Source organism: Bombus pascuorum, chromosome 1 (genome assembly GCF_905332965.1).
Source record: "Bombus pascuorum chromosome 1, iyBomPasc1.1, whole genome shotgun sequence".
NCBI classification, from domain to species: Eukaryota; Metazoa; Arthropoda; class Insecta; order Hymenoptera; family Apidae; genus Bombus; species Bombus pascuorum.
The window spans coordinates 7,991,844-8,015,589 of NC_083488.1; the positions used below are offsets into that span (position 1 = coordinate 7,991,844).

The 23,746-nt window shown below is 31.0% G+C and overlaps 5 protein-coding genes across 10 annotated transcripts in view; 2 read left to right on the top strand and 3 right to left on the bottom strand.

Annotated features, from left to right (window-relative positions):
- The window catches only part of LOC132916378 (acetylcholine receptor subunit alpha-like), a 104,826-nt gene extending 101,392 nt beyond the window's left edge, over nt 1-3,434 (top strand). For all 4 annotated transcript variants that reach the window (XM_060976332.1, XM_060976314.1, XM_060976303.1 and 1 more), the window contains 2 exons: nt 36-249; nt 523-3,434. In XM_060976332.1, coding sequence (XP_060832315.1) covers nt 36-249; nt 523-720 — 412 coding nt within the window. In that variant the 3' untranslated portion in view covers nt 721-3,434. The remainder of the gene's footprint in view (nt 1-35; nt 250-522) is intronic.
- A 1,246-nt stretch (nt 3,435-4,680) lies between these two features.
- On the bottom strand, nt 4,681-8,001 carry LOC132916418 (uncharacterized). The gene is made up of 6 exons (XM_060976403.1): nt 7,540-8,001; nt 7,070-7,362; nt 6,778-6,921; nt 6,604-6,715; nt 6,347-6,524; nt 4,681-6,283 (listed from the first exon to the last, which is right to left on the bottom strand). Exons 1-6 carry the CDS (start codon nt 7,750-7,752, stop codon nt 6,108-6,110), a joined length of 1,116 nt encoding a protein of 371 aa, XP_060832386.1. The 5' UTR covers nt 7,753-8,001; the 3' UTR covers nt 4,681-6,107.
- A 768-nt stretch (nt 8,002-8,769) lies between these two features.
- Nucleotides 8,770-15,119, bottom strand: LOC132916349 (splicing factor 1-like). 2 transcript variants are annotated; one of them, XM_060976266.1, is made up of 9 exons: nt 14,725-15,119; nt 13,825-13,977; nt 13,144-13,219; nt 11,117-11,269; nt 10,928-11,034; nt 10,676-10,842; nt 10,445-10,603; nt 10,090-10,367; nt 8,770-9,995 (listed from the first exon to the last, which is right to left on the bottom strand). In XM_060976266.1, the coding sequence occupies exons 1-9, from the start codon at nt 14,921-14,923 to the stop codon at nt 9,440-9,442; spliced, it is 1,848 nt and encodes a 615-aa protein (XP_060832249.1). In that variant the 5' UTR covers nt 14,924-15,119; the 3' UTR covers nt 8,770-9,439. The 2 variants fall into 2 exon arrangements, with proteins under 2 accessions (XP_060832249.1, XP_060832256.1); XM_060976273.1 differs by having other exon boundaries at nt 15,076-15,093.
- A 486-nt stretch (nt 15,120-15,605) lies between these two features.
- Nucleotides 15,606-21,104, top strand: LOC132916287 (WD repeat-containing protein 48). Its single transcript, XM_060976169.1, has 12 exons — nt 15,606-16,227; nt 16,676-16,892; nt 17,001-17,213; nt 17,283-17,578; nt 17,668-17,856; nt 17,928-18,242; nt 18,322-18,424; nt 18,504-18,669; nt 18,762-18,953; nt 19,032-19,278; nt 19,359-19,483; nt 19,550-21,104. Exons 1-11 carry the CDS (start codon nt 16,180-16,182, stop codon nt 19,419-19,421), a joined length of 2,049 nt encoding a protein of 682 aa, XP_060832152.1. The 5' UTR covers nt 15,606-16,179; the 3' UTR covers nt 19,422-19,483; nt 19,550-21,104.
- Nucleotides 21,105-22,473: 1,369 nt separating this feature from the next.
- LOC132916471 (haloacid dehalogenase-like hydrolase domain-containing protein 2) lies at nt 22,474-23,745 on the bottom strand. Of its 2 annotated transcripts, none has more exons than XM_060976530.1 (4): nt 23,605-23,745; nt 23,055-23,234; nt 22,755-22,965; nt 22,474-22,684 (listed from the first exon to the last, which is right to left on the bottom strand). In XM_060976530.1, the coding sequence occupies exons 1-4, from the start codon at nt 23,697-23,699 to the stop codon at nt 22,517-22,519; spliced, it is 654 nt and encodes a 217-aa protein (XP_060832513.1). In that variant the 5' UTR covers nt 23,700-23,745; the 3' UTR covers nt 22,474-22,516. The 2 variants fall into 2 exon arrangements, with proteins under 2 accessions (XP_060832513.1, XP_060832504.1); XM_060976521.1 differs by having other exon boundaries at nt 23,055-23,354; nt 23,605-23,742.
- Between the last annotated feature and the right edge of the window lies 1 nt (nt 23,746).

Genomic DNA, 23,746 nt, shown 5'->3' on the forward strand with positions numbered 1-23,746 from the left:
CTAGAAAAAAAAAAAAATAAATATGTGATTATTAGGGAATTAGAAGCTGTGAATTTAGGAAGTGCGTGTCGCATTCACGGTTCACCAGCAACCACGGCTGCTCCTCCACCGCAACTGCCGACCGAGGAGAGCGTGGACGCTCTCTGTAACACTCTTCATCATTGGCATCACTGCCCAGAGCTATATAAGGCTATTGAAGGCATTCGTTTCATAGCTGACCATACGAAAAGAGAAGAGGACTCTACCAGAGTATGCAAACCTTTACTTCCCGCTTTATAATAACAAAATAGACGATGAGAATAGAATAAACGATAGAATGTTTAAAATAAATGATGATAGTTATGCAGAATAGGAAACACCTTACTAATTTCGATGAACCTGAAATATATTGTCAAGGTCAACGTTATGAGTATTTTTCCTGAATAAAATTTCATTAGTTCATTCCTCGTCGAAAAGTGAAAAAAATAATCTACTACCATGCAATTAGTTATCTAGTCGATTTAATCATTGTTAATTGTTTAGGTCAAAGAAGATTGGAAATACGTCGCGATGGTGCTTGACAGGTTATTCCTGTGGATTTTTACACTAGCCGTAGTCGTCGGCACGGCAGGTATCATCCTGCAGGCACCAACGCTCTATGACGATCGCATCCCCATTGACGTGCGACTGTCCGAGATCGCTTCCACCACTGCCAAGCCACACATCGTCACAAGCCTCTGAGAGACAATTGTTCAATTTCGTTACCTTCACGTACGACGCATGCTCGCATACACATGCGTTACACACGTACATACATATACAATGTATTACGCAACAACGTAAGAACAAATTATGAAAATGCGTTCACGTTGACCAGGGACTCTTTTGCAGAGAATACCCACGTGCTGTCAATCATTTCGATGGTACATATAGGTTGTACGGAAAGTCTGTTAGCGTTAATCGACATTGATAACCTTCGGCTGCCATTTTGCTAGATCCGAAGGAGTTGGTATCGTTCAAATATTTCTATATAGTCCTATCATTATAATACTTCCACTTCTATCGCTTGAATTCTGAATTAATTATATTATCGGTGTCAGTTCTTTAATTCTCGCAACCGTTTGCAATTTTTCATTTGAAAGTATACATTTACAGATTTATTGGTTTGTAATACGAGAACGATAAATATACGTTTGAATAGACATTGGTAAATGTATGCAATTCATTCATTTTATTCGAATTTAAGAAATTTCGATATATTTGCGAACACGATTGAAAAAACAGAGGTTTCTCGTCCCTGGTGTAAACGATTGAAAGACTGAAGCCTCGATGAGAGAAAGGGAGTCTTCGATTTTTCGCGCGAATTATACGACTAACGGCCAATTAACTGCTATTCCCCTGCTCAAGGCGAGGATTCTCAAATCATACGCACATCAGCGATCAGAACGTAGGAATAACACTAACGAAAATGGACGACAATTAGATAAAATGGAAATGAAATAAATGTAATTGAACATATTTCTTGACCTTGATTGCACCCTTGAAAGTCATATTTCTAAATGATAATATTATGTTTCTTCAGTTCTCATGTAAAAGATTAAAATACTTGCAAAGGACAAGAAATATGTTTTTGCATGAACGTTGAAGGCAAATGATTTTTGACTCGTGGTTTTATTGTTCATATTACAAACGAACGAAAGACATGTAGAGAAATCAGGTTGTTGATACATGTACACAACGTAGAATTAATGTGGAGAGACCTAAGAAGAGTTCGAGTTTATGCCAGTTGCATTCACAGTACAATTGTGATTCTTTAACGGTATAAAATTAACAAACGAATTACATTCGAGGTCATTTCTAAGAACGATCGTGAACAATAGTCATAAAAAAAAGTTAAACATACAATATAAATATTAATTTGTTATTTAAGTGTTTAAGGAATCACTGATGTTCCGTCACCCTTGAAGAACGCCTCAAAGAACGCAATTTTGCCATTGAATCGCATTAAAGTGTTCTCGTGTCTCGTTACACACAGCGAAGAAAAAATGTGGGACCGAAGTGTTATATTTTAGACACAACATAGTTTCGAATCGAAACGAGTTTTAAAACGGAGAACGATCAACGACGTACCAAAGCAATTGTTAAAGTAATGGAAAAAGGATCACAATAATTAATGTAGATGGCATGGAATTTGACAAAGCCTGTTGCAGACTCAGGAAAAAAAGGAAAAGAATGAAAGGAAGAAGATATTGAACAGTTTCCGAAGTTTACATTGAGCCTGTAACAATGGGGCCATATTTTCACAGAATAAAAAGAAAAGAAAAGAATAGAGAACAAAGTCGCGTGTCTCTCTAGTTGTGAAGCTGCAAATTCTAAAAATCTGGATTCACGTACGACGAGCAAATTGACGTAAGAGAAGAAGAAGAAGCGTTAGGCCTAAGAAAGTTTCACCGACTCAACTTTTATTGCTCATAATACGTAATATGTTCGTAATAAGATACACTTTCGTAATTACGTTCGTTCCAGTATCACCGACGAACCGTGAGAAATTTATTAGACATATTAACATCGCGTACATGAAAAGACAAGAAAACAAGATGAAACGCACGAAAAAAACGAAGTAATATGAAAACAATTGCAACTGTTTATTATTGCAATCGCGTTCAGAATAATTTACTGTCTTCCTAAGCTACGAAAATTAACGACTTACTTTTGATGGACAACAGTCGCGTGTTTCCGGTTCACTGTTGTTCCCTCTTAATACAGATGCGAAAAATAAACGAAAAGAAAAAATAATAATAAAAAAAAAAAAATGGAAATAAGTAGAGCCGAGTAATTGGTAAAATGACTAGTTAAGTATATATGAATAGCCAGGATTTTACGTCTTAAAAAAAAAAACGAAGCAACGATCCGCTGCTTAAAAATCCTTTCGAAGAGACTCTTTTTGGCCGCTGATCGTAGACTTTCCAACCAGTCCTAATACTTTGAAAAACCTCGGCTCGTAGTGTGTATCATGACGAACCATAAATGCCTGCCACCAGTAGTCAACAAACACACCGACAAAGAAGAACATTTTGACAATTTTGTATGCACTACTCCGAAAAAACTAATTAATGAGAATTACTCGACGATACAAATTCTTCTAGCGAATTTTATTATTATTATCGTTTGTAATACACGGGAGTTTCTTTTGGAAACGATAAAATTAGGAAAAAAATTTTGAGAGAACGAAAGAAACAAAAATTAGCTTGTGGTTGGCGCGGTCATCGCATAGATATGAATTTTACATGTGGACCCTGTGTTTCTGAATATTTTTTTATTTTAATTGTTTGTCGTTTGAGAGAGAGAGCATGATAGAGAGAGAGAGAGAGAGAGAGAAAGAAAGAAAGAGAGCGTGAAAGTTATACGCGTGAATGTGTGAAGAGTATTAATGAAACAAAAAAAAAAACAAAAAGTAGGAAAAAAGAAGAAAAATTGATTATACATTATTATGAGGAAGTAAGCGCAGTGATAGTTACTCAACGTAAGTTACAAAACAATTTAACGATATATATATATATATATATAAATATATAAATATTATAAATAACCATTACCACACACGATAAAAGTAATATGGCAAGATATTTTGTGAGTGTGTCTATAAGCTCGATTATAAAACCTACATAAATTAAGCAGACAGTTTGTCTTCATTCACGAAATTGAAGATGTTGTTCCCATAAAGGAAGAAATTTTATAAATGGTGTGTTGAACTTTTAACGGTCGTCATTCACATGAAATGGCCTTATATTCAACACTCGGACTCACAACGCATTCAGGGAGAGAAGTGTTGCTATATTAAATGTAGTTTTACTCGTCGGATTGTGCGTAGCGCATAATCTGTCAATCTATGATTAAATGTTTTACCATCGATTATGTACTTTCACTTTATACGTGATTTTCATTTCTTAATATGAAATAATGTACCCATTATAATTCATAACTGCGACGAACTTAATTTTTAGCCACGGAAATTACTTAAATACATTACTGTATTTAAGAATAAGTAATTCTTTTAAAAAAAAATATTTCTTGCTTAAGATATTACAGTAAGGTGTTGGGCTTGTATAAGATATTTCAAAATAAGTGTCAAATGAGATAGTTATTTATAAAAAAATAAGAAGACTTAGTTTTCTATATATATCTTTTTTAAAGAAGGATTAAAAGATCAGATTCAATAAAATACAGAAAGTGACTTCCAAGCAATCTAAGGTGTAGAAAAAATAACTATGTTTAAGAAACTGAGATGTAACTTTGAAAATGTCCTGTAAATAAAGTATTAACACCTTACTTCTTGGAACTCCTACTTTTCTGTAACCTTAGATTGTTCAATCATTTTGTATTAGCTCAATAATATATTATTTTGTTTTTTTTTAATGATTTTAAATAAAAAGATTTTAAATAAGAAGCTCTGTTATATTTAACAGCTATTTCATATGAACATATGACACTTAATTTGCGTTATCCTATTCAATACCCATTTGCAAACAAAGAAACCATAATTCTTTATTATATTAAAGAAGAAACAAACATGTATTTACATATTTGCAAAAACATAGGAACTCCCTATGACATCTCCCTTCAGATATTAATATAAAGATACAGTCGCTTGAATAATTTTATTAATTGTTGTAAAGTTGAAAAGAAAATGTATTACGCATCTGTATAATACAACGTTTTATTTATAAGTTTCTAAACCAAATGTTTTAACAGTTTTTAGAAGTGCGATATTATCGAGGCATACGACGCTGCCGATATATTGAGTACAATTTTATTCAAACATTCATTTATAATATTTTTCATTGAACTGTATAACATCGTGGAACAATTCAGCCTAAATACATGTACTATATTTTATTGACACAGTCCAAAATGATCGGAAATAAAACTTTATATATCTAGGAACAACGAGTCACTTAAATAGCTTTTCTTTGTAGTAAAATACGCACAAGAAAAACATGATCCAATTTTTTTAGAAATATTTAAGTTTACATGTTCAATCTTCAACTCTTTGCATACACACACAATCTATTTTATATATGTACATACATAGTAACTTCTTTCTCTAACTTTCTATATAAATAACATTAATTATTTACCATTACAGTGATTTGAAAGACGATTATTATTCTTTTTTGTACTTTAATTAAAGGAGTTGTAATTAATGAACAAAATTTACACGAACATTAAATTGAAAATGATCTTTTTACATTCCTGGACCAATTCTATATATCCTGCAATCCATGTATTTATATCTGTTTCTTTATATTTTAAATCAAAAAAGCTCAAGAATCGAATATCGTTTAAAATACAACTTAACCTGAGCTAAAACTAATCTTAGAGTTTCAGTTGTTTCATAAACAACAATTTTATTGTTTCCAAGATGTATTGCTCTGTGTTACAATCTTCAGTTTCTAATTACTGTCACTCTATTACAGATAAGATATTTGTTTATCACATTATGCTCTATTACCATCTATAAACCTCGCAACGTCGGTTCCATATAAACGAAGGCAATATTATTTTAGCAAGTATAAACACTATCGTTATTAAGTCGTCATGTAGATCTACATATCGTGCTTGGAGCTTAATATTTAAAAAACAAATGATAAAATTGTAAGAGTAATATACAAATGGTGCTTTTATCCTACGTTATCGTAAAAATTGTTTCTTAAATAAATATTCGACGAACAAACTTACATTAAACAGTTAATTGATAATAACTATTAAAGGCTTGAATTTAAATTCATAATTAAGATAATTACATACAGTTTTTAAGTACACATCCTTATGTAAGTACATATATAGTAAACTCGTCTGTAACATTATTGAAGTATTTTATTAATCGCGCAGACCTTAAGAAAGATAATGTTACTTGCAAAATGCATTCTTAATCTGTATGTAAATAATAGAATTTTCTACATAAATAGGTGTATATCAATAGAATTCTTAAATAAACTTGTTTTTTATACTAAAAAGCTATGAGATTTAGTGCAAGCTTTTGTTTCTTTGGTTTTTTTAATACTTTCAATTAAAAATTTGTTATAATTAAAGCTAGTAATTTATGATCTATGAATAACCTAAACAATTTACTCATTTCCAGTTTGACTATATTGTTCCATGATCTCATCTTTCTGCTCTTTATTTATTTCTTTTATTTCCTCTGTTGCAATTAATTTCTCTTCTGTAAAATTATCCACTAATATGGAATCACTTTGCTTTGCTTGCCTAATTCTTTTGATTTTTTTCTTAATAGCCACAGCACCTAATTTTATTAAAAAATCACAATTAATATCAATGTGTAAATGTTTTATTTGAATATACTTACAGAACAGGGTTTGCCAGAGTTCTGCCCTTTTTGATGTTCTGTTCACTAATTTTTTTAAGGAATCTCTATGTCGCTTTTGTATCCCTGCCAGTTCAATTGTTTCTTGCGTTGGCAAGGGAAATAAGCATGTTTCTAGCCAGTGTGTAGCTTTTGCATATGCTAAAAATCTAAACCATACCTAAAAAGTATATTTTTTAGTAACAAAAAATTGCTATAATGAGATAAGTTTCTAAATAAATTATTGCATGATATATTACAGAATCTAAACACTCTGCTATGAACCACAGCTGCAAACCTATCTGTGCTCTTGTGTATTCCACATTTTCTGACCATAAAAATTTTGGTACAAATAGTACATACAAGTATATCCTGAAATAGGTATTTGTCATGAAAATATGATCAAAAATACATCAAATTTTTAATATACTAACCAACTAAGACAATGAAGGCAGAAGAATAATTTGGGTAACTTTCTTCCAATAAAATGAGATACACATAATAAGATTCGGCTAATATTTATTATAATTGTATCAACTGCCTTAGAAAATAGAAATGTGCTCACCACTGTACACCATCTGTGAAGAAAATTGTAAAATCATGTAAAATACAACTTGCATTATTTAAATTTACTTAGTAACTAAGTTTCAATATTATATGTTTAAATATATAAAGTAATACAAAGAACCAAGCATATGCTAAGTGTTAAAATAGGAGTTGCTTTACTTTTCTTGGTATGGGTTCATGATGAAAGACGCAAATAGAAAATTGGCCCAGCCTTTCGCCCAAGCTCCATGGCATAAGATCTCTAATCCTGCCCAATGAAAGTAAAAGCTTTTATGTAGAATGACTCCCATTTCCTCATGTGTCACCTCCTGTTCTCCAAAGAAGAGGCTTAACGTTTTAATAGTGGATGATTTTAGATAACAAATGCTGCCAAAGCAAAATCCACATTCCCATACAGCTTTGATTATTCTATTTCTTTGGATCAATGGAATGCGCATACGTCGAAGTAACGACTGTGTTAATAAACGAAAATTATCAAATATACTGTCAATATGCTTTGTTATCCTTTATCTGCACTCTTTGCAAATGACCCAGTCCAAAAAAAAAAAAAAAAAAATAATTGACAAATTCATTAATTAACATGGTAACACATAACGTATAAAAGTGCAAAATAAATTTTTGAAACTTACATTAACGCACTTCTCATACATAAAATATAAAACAATCCAAAATATAATTAAATATCCGAGCAATATGTCGGGTCTGGTTATCTTCGTGTCATTTATAGGCTGCACGGTGAATGATTCTTTATCCCATAAATTCGAAACCTTCGGAGTAAGTCGAGAATTCTCAACAAGCGAATACAGACCGATCATCCAAGAGTTTGCTATTTTTTCCAACATTTTAAGTCTTTCAAACTACACTTTTACTTTCATATATATTTATCAATGTATGAAATTTTATAATCAAATGTTATAAAAGATCATATAGGTATAAAACTATGCAGTGACAAAGGTAATATTAAATACCAATTGAAAATATATTTGAAACTTCGGTCTCTCGTGCCGTATTTAGATGAACACTACACTCTACAGAATGCGACTACAATCGCAAAAGCAGGTCATCACTCGTCACTTTCAAACTTTCAGCTACCACCAGAGGTCTGTAAATACGTATATACTGATATCATATACCTTTTGAGATCTTATTTATATATCAAAATTTTGAATATATACTGTTTAAATTCCAGCATCATTTTTAATTTAAAAGTATTATAAAATATTCAACATTGTAATGTTAAAGAAAATAAAATATTTTCCTTATAATTGTTTTAAAATATTTTTAAACAAAAATGTACACTTCGAAAATAGGTTTAGAAAATATATAATATACATATATTTTTAATACATGATGTATTTTTATTGTGTAGTTAATATACACATTAAGCTATCATGAAGTTTCACAAACTATCATTTATATCCTAAACATAACACACAATACTAATGTTTTTTTATATATAAAGTAGGATTTTCATATAATTTAAAACAAATTTATTTCTTACTAGTAAATCAGTGATACGAAATTATTGCGCTTGGACGTTTACAATATTATGTTTCGATGTCCGATAAATCGCAAGTATATGTTTTTGATAAAGTGAAACAAAGACATTTTTTTACAGAAATTATAATTAATATATATATATATATATATATATATAACACATTTAGAATTGACAAATCATTACTCATACAAGCAATAGTTCTGGTGCTTCATTATATAACCTAATATTTCATAACAGGCTCCATTTACCGGAATTAATGAAATAGTATAAAGAAATAGTATAAAGTAGTATAAGATCATAGAAGTCGCAATTTGTTAGTAACACGAAGGAACTTACATGCACAATCCCACAGAAAACATTTTTAATTTTTCAACATTTATTGCATAATATTTATCTCAACATTAGGTAATATAATGAAGCAAAAATTAATTATAACACTTGTACAGAGCAACAAATGCGTTACTACACTGTGCATAATATGTATGTATTATGCATACTACCTACAAACAAGTAAGTTATATTTCTGTTTGTAATATATGATGTTATGTTTACAGAAATATATAAGTAAAAATTGTGAAGTGCTTGAAGTAACATTATAAAAATGTGTTTGGCATATCACTTACATTTACACTTGTAAGAAAGCTTTAGGTACATGTAATAAGTTCGAAAGTAATGGTAACCAAACTTAAACATTTTTTATTCATAAAGTACGATATGTTCTCGAAATTTCAAACATATGTCGCAAACCTAAGATAATTTCTTATAAACGTTGTATAGCCATTGAGGAGAATTGGAAAATATTTATCTAACAATATACTTTCCCAGTTTTTCTTTTTTTTTTTTTCTTTTTAAAAAAAAACATAGCCATGTATGACGAATAGACTAATTAAAGTCGCGAATCATTCCAGCTAATTAATAATTATTAACTGTCTTCAGTCCAATATTATAATCTATTTATTGACACGACCGATAATATCCCTCTATTGTACGAATAAAGATTTGATGAGACAATTTGATGATTCTTTACACTAACTAGTTGGTGGAGGTGGAGGAGGTGGTTGTGCCAATAACGTAGGTAAAGTGTTGAGATCAATGCCAGGGGGAGCTGGTGTTTGTTGTTGAGGTGGAGGAGGAACTGGAGCTGCTGGTGGCCATCCACCCATCTGTTGCGGTTGCCATCCTGGAAAACCTGGAGGGGGAGCAGTTCCAGGTGGAGGTGGGCGCATTGGCCCCTGTTGTCCTTGCTGCCATGGTGGTATACCCATTCCAGGTGGTGGAATTTGCGTCGGTGGCATTTGCCCTGGTGGTGGTGGTTGATTGTTTCCAGCCATCCAAGGCATCAATGGTGGGATATTTGGTTGAGATGTAGAACCAGGCGGTGGTGGAGGTGGTTGCATCACGCCAGGTGGTGGAGGCATACTAACAGGAGGTTGCCATTGCATGTTCATACCATTCATGTTATTCACTTCTCCTTGACTCCAAGGTGGCGGAGCCATTCCTGGTGGAGGCATCATTGGACCACCTTGCATCATTTGTGGCGGTGGATGTGCTGGTGCAGCCATTAAAGCACGAGGTGCTTGTTGTCTAAAAAGAATTGCAAGATGATTATTATATGTATATATATCTTCTATAAAAATTTGCATTTACCTATAAGAAGCAAGAGAAGAATGAAACTTACCTATCAAAGAGACCAGGATAATTGGGATTTGGATTTGGTTGACGAGGCTGTCCGGTTTTAGATCGATCAGGTGGTGGACCTTCACCCAATTCTGCCATAAGAGACATATATTCCTCGTCTATTTTAGCTTTATCTCCACCCGGTCCCATTCCACCCATACCCGCAGCAGCTGGTCCACCCTGACCGGGTCTCTTAGATCTACAGTCACGTGCAATGTGACCTGCTCCACCGCAACTCGAACATACTATATTATTTGTTACGTTGGGTTTATCTGGACACTGTAATAATTGAAATAAGTATTAATCTACTTGCAAACATTAAGATATCATTAACATTTAAATATCAGTATACTAACCAGCCATGATTTATGATCAGATGCACCACAATTAGTACAACGTGGTCCATCATTTTCACGCAATGTTCCATTCAATAAAGCCAATTCTCTAAGTTGATTACGTCGTAAATCATTTTGCCCCTCAGGTACTTCCACACCTTGACGTATAATTTCATGAATCTATTGAAAAAATATATTTTAATAATAAGCATATACGCTATAAACATGTTAATTTGTAAAGAAGCTTCATACTCTTTCAACAGCCTTCTTTACGGCATCTAAATTATTAGCAGTAATGTATGCATGCAATGGTTCATCTTCACCAGGTAAAGGTTGTCCATCTTTCCTTCCAACTTTTCCTTCTTTTACAGAACCTTTACCACGAATTATTATCTTTGCTCCAGTTTCCTTCTCCATTGCTACGGTGTTTAAAAAGGAAGCATTAACACGCAATCTGTATAAACTTTATGTATCTTATGAATATCTTAAATTATTTTAACTTACATTTCAATGTATTTCCACGTGGTCCAATCAAAAGGCCAACAAAGTTAATATCTGGATGTTCCTCTTGAGGAATCATTACTTTATCATGCACTCGTATTATTGGTGGTCTAAAAATATTTAATTTTAAATGCGGTACATAAATAAAACGCCAACATTTTAAATATAAATAAAAAAAATATTTGTAATTACTTATAATCTGGCGGTGGTTTAAATTCTGGATTAATTTTGAGAATCTTCTGAATAAGATTGTGACGTTCCTCCTCCAATTTACGTCTAGTACGATATTCTCTTGTATTCAACCGTTTACCATCACTACTATATATGGGTTCTGGAGAAGGAGATCTGCAAAATAAAAAAATAAAATTTTGTCAAGAAACAAAGTTTGAATTAAGATGGTACTAGCATACAAGCAACCTGATCCTACTATGATTGTGTGATTAAGTGAGAGAAAAACTGCTGATTATTAGCAGAAAGTTGGAAACTGAGATAACACTTTAATTGATCTTCAAAGTTATTAGGCTTTGGTCATAAATTTTTCTTAACATATATTCTTTCCTTTCCTTTTTAACAAATAAAGTAAATTCTGACTATGTTGGAAAATTTGTAGAAGATAATAGAATATATGTTGCAAAACAAATTTCACTGAGTACATTAAATTTAAATTTTTGTATTAGAAAACTAAAATAAAAATTAAATGATTTGTTAAGTACATTCCTACATGTATTACATACGTAACATTTTAAAATAATTAAATTAATTAAAATAATTAAAACAAAGATGTGGTAATGTATTAAAGAAAATATTATAAAATTCTAATAGAGTTAACAATTGCTATTTATATCTAGGAGATATATCTGTTAATTTTTAACCAAATTCGGTAAAGATATAAAATAGATACAAAGATTCCTATTAATGAAATTGTGAATTGATTATAAAATATTCTATAGACTTAGAAAAGACTAATTTTCAGAGTTTTCCAACAGTGTCAAGATATTAAAATAAAGAGTAAAAAATTAAGTACTGTTAAATATAACATTGCTATTAGTCTATTCAATAGGTAACCACTGGAAGACTGCGCGTTTGTGCACGGCAGAAATCGGTATGATGTCAGCTGCTAAGATAGATCCTGTGATAATTAGGAAATAATTTCTTTGGGTTAGTTAATAGTTTGTATATCTTACTATATTGTATAATACTAATGAAACACAATGATATAAAATAATGGTTCCAGCTAAAATCAGAAAAGTTAAACCTATTGGAGTAAATTAATTTATTAGGAAAATTAACGTGTATTTATTTAAGTTGTACCTGAAAGTAACGTAATATTGATCTTTACAGTATTATGCTTATATTAGCAATTATAATTTTACGAATTTCATTATTTGCCTGAAATCTCTCATTAAATTGTAATTAAGAATAAAAATCTATTTTAGTTAATTAACGATAAATGTTCCTGTGGCATTATGATGTTAAACAGATATAAAATGCCGTGCAGATCACGGCAGCCTAATAGAAGTCTCTATTAAGGTGCCCTATGCACAAAATTTTCATTATTCTATTAAGACGATCGATATCGAATAAATCGCAATTGTGCGTACAATAATGAAATACAGCCTATTAACTTGAATAAAGCAATCTGCATAGGAACACCTCTGAATATCCCTACATGTGCAAAAGTATAACTATTTAAAAAGATATATGGACTAGAATACCCACTGTGTGTTAAACACTGCTACTATGATCATTATCTGTATTTTGCATTTAATTATATCAAATATTATGAACATATATTATTTATATATAAGCAATGTATATATGTATATATATATATATATATATATAGAAAGTTTTTAAAACAGAAGAAATATGTTCAGGAAAAATACGTATATTATTTAAGTATTCATACTAATATACTACCACTTTAATTATTGCCCCAAATTTATATTTATTAACTAAGACTTTTGTAGCAGTGTTTAATAAAAAAATGAATTAGTAAAAGAAATTGTTTAGGGCAAACCAATATTATCAAAATTCATCTTCTGTGCTGCGTGGTGGCTTTAATCAAGCCCAATCTTTTCAAACAGACATCAGTATCCCACACTAACTGTACCGGAGCCATATCATAAGGCCCCTGTATTTATGGGCTGCTGAATGGTCAGTAGATAGGTATTGTAGATATGTTATGGTCATTTTTGGTATGTAAGTTTCGTTCAAACCTTTCCTCTGGGTTAAGTGGAATTCCAAGGTCTCCAGTGCGTAGCTTCCTGCTGATTTCCTCAATCTGCAGCTGAACTGTAAACCAACGGGTTAGAGGGGGCGGAAACCCCAACAGTTAGATATTGCCAATTTGCCATAACCATATACATTCTATAATGTAAGCATGTCTCAAAAGTGTAGAATATTCACCTAAATCTAGTATTTTGTAATTTTTTTTTAAATGTTCTCTTTAGTAAATTGTTACTTTTTTCTTAATCAATTAGAAAAATATATCATAGTTTTTTGTATGATTTATTATATACAAATGAGATTAAAAAAAAAGAATTCCTTTATAGAAACATGTAAGAAAAAAAATTAGCAGAAACTTCAATGTAGTTTTAGGCAATCTAAGAAGTTTGATAACTCGATATTCATCATTCAGCAAAATTGGCAATTCCTATTGCCAAACTCGCTTGTTGAAAGTACTTGAAATGGCAATTACCTCTGGTAACTATAAACTTTTTAACAATACATACATACTTACATCTTTTATAGTACTACAAAATTAAATTTTAGAAATTTATACGCAGAAGCATGATTCTTAAATCATATCCTGGCCATATATGTATACATATATGTGTGTGTATAATACATAATTAAATAGAAATGATAGCTGAAGGAATTACAGAAAATAAACTTACAGAGGTAAGCCTTCTCCTGTTCAGGAGTCAGGTTTGTTGGTAGAACCGTAGGCATGCCTGGTATAAAAGTTTTGTCATGTTCACTACCGCTCCATCTAGTTTTCCTCCTCTTCCTACGTTCCTCTTTCGTCTCTTTTTCCTGTTTAACATCACCTAGAAGGTATTTATCATCACCTAATGTGTCTAATTTATTCAAAAACTTTATATGCTCCATTTTTTTGAATTATCAATTATAAGTAGGTTTTAATTTTTCTCTATACAAATATTTAAATAAATATGCAAAAGAATCAAAAGGATCACATGTTATGCAACTTCTACAGATATATTATATAAAAAAACCAAGGATTGAAACCTATTTGGCTATATATACATCTATGCAAACACATATGGCTGATGATTTTCTCTAAGTACTATTTTAGCACTCACTAATTTCAGTTATATGCAATGTTTGCACCCATTTATTTCTTATATTGTGTACCAACACACTGCATGTTTGTAAATGATTCTCAGTTGCATACTTTTGTACAAGTAGATTGAAAATTTATATGCAGATTTGCTTTTTTGTAAACCTAATTAGACAGAGTACTGTCTGAAACTCTACTGAATACTGTAGTAACTACTTTGGATATTTTGTATACTTTTGCATATTGTGAGCATTTTGTGCACTATTACAATTTTAAATTTGCTATAAATGCAAAAAATCCTTAGCCTACTTATAAGAAATCCTACCTTATAAGCAAATAATAATTATACTATATTTATAATATAGTATAATAATTATAATTACATAAATAAATATTATAATTATAATATGATAATAATCATATAAGAAATCAGGTCGAGCAATACGATATTAGAAGAAAATCGAGCTTAGCGTAATAAGGATAATTTCAGACGTGCCTTCTGCTTCACGTTTTCTCGTGTTATTTGTCGTGGAATTAGAATTGGAGTTCAACTGCGTTCCATTAGCAATCGCGGCACTCACCGCGGCAGCTGCTGCAGCCGCAGCAGCAGCCGCATTCGCAGTCGCAGCATTTTGTTGGGCGTTTTGCAAATAACTTGGATTCAATAATGATGTGAAATTTCGTGACTGATTCATGGTGTAAATCTAGCCGAGGACGCGTAAAACGCCAGAATGATTACACGTCCTATGGTGTGTAGCGTACGGTATACAACTATTCAACTAAAATTAACGGAACGTTTACACACCAAGAAAATGGCGGCGTTCAACTGACTGACGGACACCTTTACCTCTTTCATGGGCGTACGGCGTACCGGAGACGGATGCTGTCTTTCCGGATAGAATTAATAAAGAATGTTATCGCTAGTTGGCGCTTTGATGAGTTTCAGAATACCTTCGAGTTTCATATAAAATAAAATGTAACAAGAGACAGAAAAACATCTCAAATTGTTATATAAATTTTTTAAAATAAAAATACATATATTTGTTTATTCATTTAATTGAACAAGGAGATTTAAAGACAAAGTTTTGTAAGAATTCTATACGTTCTTAAACTTACCGAAACACGAAGTAACGTGTGAGCGTGTATATTTCTTACTCATTATATTGTAGGATGGTTATAAGGAACTACAGTTTATTGTATCTGAAGTCAGTTTTCAACGATTAATTGAAATTTTTTAATTGGCATACGGTTAATAAATTACCAATTGGGACATTTTCCGGAAACTATGTATACGTGGATCCATCTGAACGCAACGCATTTATTATTTTTCATTGGTTGGTAAATAAAGATGATCTATATTCACAGTTGCATCGTGTACAACTATTGGTCATAAAAGTACCGATATATCATTGTGGAAATACTAATTTTCCAAATCCAAATTTAATTTCAACTTATGTTATAGCGGCTCATTGTAGAAACCCGTATTATGATCTGTTTCATTCGACAAGTTTCGTACAGCTTGAATCAGTTGAATATTTTGCTAAAATATGAAACATATCTAACAATATATCCGGCTTTATTCAATCACAACAATGGAGACGAAACGTTATCAGACGCTCTGAAACGTGATGTAACGTAATGTGTATAACGTCGGAATGTACTGATACCGGCGTTGGAACATTGTCAGTTTCTACATCTAATCGTCATGAACATTGTTTATACTTGGTCGGCTGACAGCTGTTTGAACTTCGGCGTAATGTGCACTGTATCGTTTTGTACAAGCATCGATGTATCTTCTGGTCATGTAAGGCTTCCGATGTAATCAACGATGAAACTACTGCGTGGTTTCAATGCATCGGAACGTAAAAGTGCAACAGCATAATTCTAGTACATTTTGAATGTTTTCCTCTATTACCTCTAAGTGCAAAGTTACAGAACAGTTTGCGGTATAATGGCAGCTCATAAGACAGGCGGGCAAAGTGCTCGAAAGAAAGTACAGGTACTTGTCTGTGATGTTTTCTCCCCTGTTGAAATATACGTCATTGCTTTTCGAAGCATAATTTCTTTTGAATTGAATGAAATGTTTTCGTAAAAACAGAATTGCTGTGTTCTAATTGACGTTGCTATTTCGCCCGTTATAAAATCCACATGACGATGTATGAAATAATAGAATCGCAATTGATCTATGGTATTTTTGATATGTATTGCTTGATGCTATATGCAATTATTGATCAATTTCGTAAGATTCTTATAAAATCTTTGATGACTATAAATCACGTAATTACTAACGTGTGGTGTGTCATGACTAATATCGTAAATGAATTTTTATGTTTGTATACTTTCGATCTTATCGAATAAAATTTATTAATGAAACTCACAAAAAGATTTATTTAGAATGATTATTATATGAATGGTAATTATTTTGTTATTTTGCGTATTTGATGAAGGTATCCATGGTTATAAGAGATGAAATGGAAAAGAAACATAGAGCTGGAGTCAATTCATTACAATATGATCCAGCTTTGCATAGGCTTTACTCCGCAGGTAGAGATAGTATTATAAGGATATGGAATTGCAAAAATATGAAAGATCCATATATTCAGTCAATGGAGCATCATACAGATTGGGTCAATGATATAGTATTGTGCTGTGGTGGCAAAAATTGTATGTACCGTTTGTTAAATTTCTAAGTTAATGTTTAACATGTATTGTATTTAAAGACACAATATATTATGTTTTTACGTAATTAGAAAAGAAAATAATGTTTTACAGTGATATCAGCCAGTTCTGACACAACAGTAAAGGTATGGAATGCACACAAAGGTTTCTGCATGTCTACTTTAAGGACACATAAAGATTATGTAAAGGCTCTAGCATATGCAAAAGATAAAGAACAAGTTGCTAGTGCTGGTTTAGATAAATTAATCTTTCTATGGGATGTGAATACGTTAACTGCTCTCACAGCAAGCAACAATACAGTAACAAGTAACAATTCAGTCTATAATATGAATAAACAATTTATAATTATTTAAATAACATATGGATAATTTGCAGCATCATCTCTTAGTGGAAATAAAGACTCTATATATAGTCTTGCTATGAATCAGATTGGGACAATTATAGTGAGTGGTAGTACAGAAAAAGTTTTAAGAGTATGGGATCCAAGAAATTGTACCAAGTTAATGAAACTTCGTGGTCATATGGATAATATTAAAGCCTTAGTATTAAATAGAGATGGTACGCAGTGTTTGTCAGCCAGTTCTGATGGAACAATTAAACTTTGGTCACTGGGGCAACAAAGATGTATCCAAACCTTTAGAGTACATAAAGAAGGTGTTTGGGCATTGTTGGTAATTACAATTTTTTCCCCTATTTCAACATCTTACTAAAGTAATAAATAATGAAAATAACTATATTAAATTAGAACAATCATCTTTAGGCAACAGATACCTTTAGTCATGTAATATCAGGAGGCAGAGACAAAAGAGTTGTAATGACTGAATTATCATGCTATCCTGAAAGGTATACAGTTATTTGTGAAGAAAAAGCACCTGTACTAAAAATGGTTATGACACCTGATCAATCCAGCATTTGGGTAGCAACTAGTGAATCTACTATAAATAATTGGGTATTGTTATATTTTATTATGCACAAAAAAACTCGTTAATAAAATAAATAACATTTTGAAAATTGTTGTAGTCTATAAGTCAAAAGGACTGGCAAGAATTAGGAATTGAAGACTATTGTGACTCCGCTAGTGGGGTAACACAGAATGTAAGAAATACAGAGCCTGCACAAAAAATATTGGGTGGCTCGGCAATACGGCATTGTCACGTCTTAAATGATCGAAGACACGTTTTAACGAAAGATACGGAAGAAAATGTAGCTTTATACGATGTATTAAAAGCGCGTAAAGTTGAAGATTTAGGAAAAGTAGATTTTGAACAGGAGATAAAAAAAAGAAATAAAATGGTGTATGTTCCAAACTGGTTTAGTGTAGATCTGAAAACTGGGGTATGTAATTCTACGATTCGTTAACGTAATTGTAATTTTAATACATATCAGATTAAAAACTTTTGATATATTTTTATAGATGTTGACCATCCATTTAGGTCAAGATGAAAATGACTGTTTTTCTGCATGGGTTTCTGCAAAAGAAACTGGTCTTGCAGAAAATGATGCGGTAGATCAAAAAGGTAATATTTATTTTTTATACATCTATCATTGTTTACTGTTCTTACAATACTATATTGCTCCTTCTTTCTTTTTCTTCAGTGAATTATGGAAATCTTTTGCTACAAGCTTTATTGGAACATTGGTGGAGGCCATTACATGTTGATGATGAAAATGAAGGCAATAGTAATGACGGTAATAGCTCTATACATACTAGAGGAGGAAATTTATATTTCTCAGTACCAACCCATACACCTGTTATATTCAGGTATAAAAAATTTTTAAGTATTTTCCTTAAATGAAAAAAATATTTGCTTAACTATTTTCGATTATAACAATAAAAATACAATTATGTTTTAGTGAAGTAGGAGGCAGACCTCTGTATAGATTATTAGTTAGAGATGCTGCAGGAGAAATGGAAGGAGTGCTATTAAATGAAACTGTTCCAGCATGGGTAGTTAATATTGTTGTGGATAAAAATCTCCCACAGTTCATTAAAATATCATTTTATCTTCTTCCACATGCAACATCTGGTGTAAAAAGTTTAAAAAGGTACATAAAAAATAAATAATTTTTTAAATATTACAAAATAAAATTTTTGTAATATCGGGTTAATATATATTTTTTAAGGGATCGCTTAATTGCAAACGATTTTATACAAATTCGTAAGATAGCAGAACATGTTTGCGATAGAGTGCTTGGTGCCGGAAGTGATTCGGGATCGGTATCAGGTATTGGAAATACAGTTTCTGGAGGATCTCCACCTGGAGACAGGACAAATACAGATTCAAATGCTGATAGTTCTTCGCTGATCGAGGAAAAAGTAGAATTGTTATGTAACGATCAAGTTTTAGATCCTTCTATGGATTTAAGAACTGTATGTTTTTATACTGTATCTAACTATATTCGTTTAATACAATGGTATTTTTACATTATCTTTATTTTATTATGTTTTAGGTCAGACATTTTATTTGGAAAAGTTCAGCAGACTTAATAATTCATTATCGGCCAGTAAAATAGTTAGAGCTAAATTCGTCAGAACAGAGATCTCTAAAGTGTCCATGGTTTTTTACTGTCATAAAGTAAGTAAATGTTTTTACTTAGTCTTTATTTACTAAAAATGATTATATGAAACGAATATATTGCAGAATAACGGAAGACATGTGGTCTAGTTGCAGAGTGTGGCATTTCACACTACCTTCATTTTCTGAAATGTTCAATCGAATTTCGATGGATGTTTCGTTAGATGCTGCAAGTGAAGATGAATAAAAGTCAGGTTATATATAGAGTATTTAAAATTAAATGAGTTGAAAGGCAATAATGTGTGGAAGTATCAGTATAAATTGCTCATATTTGTATATTTATATTCTGGGGCCAAATTCAATAATACAACAATAATTTCAGTTAGTCTGCTACTAAAAACATATTTTTTGTTTTTAATGCATTTCATTTAATGCAAAGTATTAAATGTTTACTGTCAGCCATTTATAGTCTTCCCACTTCAAAAATATCAACAAGTAAAGTTAAGTACAAAAAATAAGGGATAAACCTTTGATGGCCCAGGAAATTAAACTGTCTTTAAATATTATATTTTCATATGCTTCTCAATTATTCCTTTATTGATACTATGTAATTAATTTTTTTTCCTTTTTGTTGATTTGTAAGTAGCACTATTTTATTTAAACAAAACATATACTCAAACAAACGAAAGACATGCATCAGCAATACTCCACACACCTGCCTTGTTATTGTAAAAAAAAAAGCAAACTATAAAAGGAAGAGGAAAATGTCAATTTACTATTAATCAAATTAAAATTCAGCAGCCAAATTAACAGTTCAATATTTCCTATTAATAACATAGGAAATAACAGTGTATGTCTTCAGTGTAATAAGGTCAAATTCTGTCTCTAATGGAACTTCCAGTAATTAAACTTTTATTACATATTATACGAGGGAAGAAAAGTATGAATACATTACAGTTTTCGATTAAACAAATATGACTATATTGGCAGAATTTGATCTTAGGAGACAACTATAATAGATAAAAACAAAAAGACAACTACAATAGATAAAAAGTTAATCATACGTTAGAATATTTACTCTACTAGAATCCTACAAATTGTACATACAAATACGATTGTAAGTAACGTCCCTTAATCATAGTGATGGGCTGTATACATAAAATCGAAGCAAATGTATCAAAATCGAAGCCTTTGCACCAATTTTATGAAATTGGGATAAATGCTTGACTTTAAAAAAGAAAAAGAAATTGAGTGACATATAGAGGGAGGGAGTGACAGAAAGAGAAAGAAAAAAAGAAAACGCTGTTCTTTATTAATATGGCCCTAAATGTTGTAATTCTTGTGTTATCGAAATGACATAGAAGCAATTTTTTAATAAATCTAGAGATTATTTCGTTGTTACATTTTAATATGCTACGTATTGTATAAGTATTTATTTGCTAAGCTTTTGTTACACATATTTAAAAATGTAAAGAAGTTAATTACTATTATTTAGTTATATTCTTCTTATTAGGAATTTTTAGAGCTCTGTGATAAATGTTTCTTGAGCTAAGGACGTTGATTAACATGATGGCTACCAAAAATATTGTATATTTGCAGTTAAGTTTGATTCATTTTTATGTTTGTATATTGGCATTATATGTATATTTTGCAAAGACCTAGTATCAATCATGTCGCATTTGATTATCTTATTCATTTTTCAAATGGAATGTATTTTCGTAAAATGTCCCTCATTACTGCAACAGGAAATCAACACGTGCCTGATCCTAGATTATAAGTTGTAGAGGGCATTTAAATGATGAAGCGATCTATTAATCTTTTGAAAATAATGTGGATTGTAAGTTAATACTGTTGCGGTGCATAATAATAGAAAATATTCTGTTAAAATCTAGTATTTAGTTGTATATTTGTAAGCATTCTGCTCGTAAGTTTATTTATATAATACTAGGTGCAAAATGCAATTGTCGATCATTTGTTATGTTTTAAGCATTAACAATTGAATGAAATTTTCTGATAATTTATTATTTCACTTTATTGCAAAAACAGCTCTTATATACTTTTTTCTTTTCGTTTTATAATTAAATTTTTATGTTAATTGCTTAATTGCAAATTCATAGAGATTTACTATATGGTTTAGCAGTTTCACTTGTAGGTAATATTAAATTAGTTTTAGACACAAGACGTGCATTTCATACAGTATTCATAAAAATTATAACTGAGCCTTCCTCACTAAAAAATAACATTATTCATTAATGGTACGCTTGTAATTACACTTTTGAAATATGACATCTTCAAATCAAAACTAATTATACTCCCTATCTTAGTAAGGGACAAGAGGATGTTCTCAAAATAAGATGTTGATTAATTCTCATATTTAAGAAAAAAGAGCAAGTAGAAAAAAGGAAAAGGATTATGAAATGGTGCCAAATTTTATATTAAACAAAACCTCTTGCAGTGCACCCATTTCTTTTAAAAATGACTAAGATTTTTTTTGTACAACTGCTTTTAACAATAACTTATTAAGTACAATAGTTCTAATATTTATTATCTAAGATTATGTATATTCGTAAAAACTCATAATTACAACGATTATTTCTCTTGTTTTTAGAGCGATATAAGAACCTAAGAAATATCGTCTCGTATCTAGAAAATTCTATGATCAAATTTGAAAGAAATGTTGATTCATCATAATTTATAAACAGAATTCATTAATATACGATAGCAGGTGAAATTTTCTACAATTTTCTACATTCTACTGCGCGATGAGGCGATATTCATTCAATATTTATAGTTATCTATCTTCAACTATTAATCGATGGATACGTCGAAAGAAATCTGTAATACTTTTTATTACTGTTAGAACAAAGAAAATTTGGTAATGTAATATTTCACATCACAGAAAGTACTATGTCGGTTTCTTTATAATTATAGTCTCTTTATATTTTGAAACTATATTGTAAATCTAATCTAGATTATGTACACATCCCATTACGGAATTATTAATATTGAAATAAAATATCTAATTTAATACAGAATAACATATATAAATATATATATACATAATATTCTTTCACTGTTGCAAAATCATACTACTTAAATTTCTTTTTTAAGAATAAATTCTACAGCTTGGACAAAAGAGCTGCATACTTTTGTAGGCGGCGGTGTAATTGTATTTTCATCTCCATCTCGATACTTTCCAGTTTGTACCAAAAGTCCTCTGATACCGATAGCTTGTGCACCAGCTACGTCATCTTTAACGTCCTGAAAAGAATTAAAAAATAAAGAACTGAAAATTAAAGCAGTAATTAAACATTATGTAAAATAGTTTTACATCGCCTATCATAATCGCTTCTTCTGGAGGTATATCTCCCAAAGCAGCTTTGAAGAATTCTGCAGCTGGTTTTCCGACAATTTCTGCCTTGATATCAGCGGAATATTCTAAACCAGCGATAAATGCGCCTGGTCCTAGAGCTAAACCATCTGGCCTTTTATAATACCGCCCTTTATGAATGGCTATGAGCGATGCGCCATCTAACAGCAATCTGAAATCATGAACAATTTGTTCCTAGTAACAAAAAAAAATAAAAGTTTTGTACGTGAATTTTCATCGTGTAAAAGAGTCAAGGTATACCTGAATGCTTTGGTCAATTTTTCATAATTGAACTTATCTGGAGCCAATCCTATTACTACAGCATCTTTTTTATCGTCATTTCTTATTAAATCATCGAAATCTTCATTAGCAGCAGGATCAATAAATAACATTGGATTTAATTTCCGCGAAATAATCAATTTCCTCGCTGCAGCTAAAGAACTGAAAATTTCTTCCTTCTTAATATCAAAACCGAGTTTTGTCAATCGACCATATAAAAAATTGCCGGATTCTTTCGTTGTATTTGTGACGAATTTAAGCGGTATACCAGCGTTTCGAAGTCTATATTGAAAGCAATAAAATAATTTATTTAACGTTCTAAAAAAAATTATGAAATAAAAGACCGAAAATTACAAAGTATAATTTTCATTAAATTGTACTTTATCTGTTAAAATATTATTTGGTATTAATAGTAAAGTCAGTGTATTCAATTTAAAAGACGACAGTGGTAAAATCAATACAACATAAGACGTAAGGTACGCCATATTTACTAATAATCATAAGTAATTGTCATAAATTCAATAAAAACCACCTGTGTAGAGCTTCTACAGCACCTGGAATCGCTGAATTATCAATATGCAGTGTTCCACTAAGATCTATTAGTACCATTTTTATTTGTTTCGCCATATTTTATACAATTTCAATGATTTATCCGACGTTTACTCACAGCTACT

What these genes read in the sequence shown, in the direction of transcription:
- LOC132916418 (XM_060976403.1), bottom strand. Translation starts at nt 7,752, where the DNA reads ATGTTGGAAAAAATAGCAAACTCTTGGATGATCGGTCTGTATTCGCTT. An exon ending in TGTATGAGAAGTGCGTTAAT is followed by an intron (nt 7,363 to 7,539) that starts GTAAGTTTCAAA and finishes TTATTAACACAG; the next exon opens with TCGTTACTTCGACGTATGCG. An exon ending in TAGCAGAGTGTTTAGATTCT is followed by an intron (nt 6,525 to 6,603) that starts GTAATATATCAT and finishes TATACTTTTTAG; the next exon opens with GTATGGTTTAGATTTTTAGC.
- LOC132916349 (XM_060976266.1), bottom strand. Translation starts at nt 14,923, where the DNA reads ATGAATCAGTCACGAAATTTCACATCATTATTGAATCCAAGTTATTTG. An exon ending in ACAGGAGAAGGCTTACCTCT is followed by an intron (nt 13,220 to 13,824) that starts GTAAGTTTATTT and finishes GTTGGTTTACAG; the next exon opens with TTCAGCTGCAGATTGAGGAA. An exon ending in AAACCACCGCCAGATTATAA is followed by an intron (nt 11,035 to 11,116) that starts GTAATTACAAAT and finishes AAATATTTTTAG; the next exon opens with ACCACCAATAATACGAGTGC.
- LOC132916287 (XM_060976169.1), top strand. Translation starts at nt 16,180, where the DNA reads ATGGCAGCTCATAAGACAGGCGGGCAAAGTGCTCGAAAGAAAGTACAG. An exon ending in GTGCTGTGGTGGCAAAAATT is followed by an intron (nt 16,893 to 17,000) that starts GTATGTACCGTT and finishes AATGTTTTACAG; the next exon opens with TGATATCAGCCAGTTCTGAC. An exon ending in AAGGTGTTTGGGCATTGTTG is followed by an intron (nt 17,579 to 17,667) that starts GTAATTACAATT and finishes AATCATCTTTAG; the next exon opens with GCAACAGATACCTTTAGTCA.
- LOC132916471 (XM_060976521.1), bottom strand. Translation starts at nt 23,699, where the DNA reads ATGGCGAAACAAATAAAAATGGTACTAATAGATCTTAGTGGAACACTG. An exon ending in GCTGTAGAAGCTCTACACAG is followed by an intron (nt 23,355 to 23,604) that starts GTGGTTTTTATT and finishes CTTTCAATATAG; the next exon opens with ACTTCGAAACGCTGGTATAC. An exon ending in AAATTGACCAAAGCATTCAG is followed by an intron (nt 22,966 to 23,054) that starts GTATACCTTGAC and finishes TCATGATTTCAG; the next exon opens with ATTGCTGTTAGATGGCGCAT.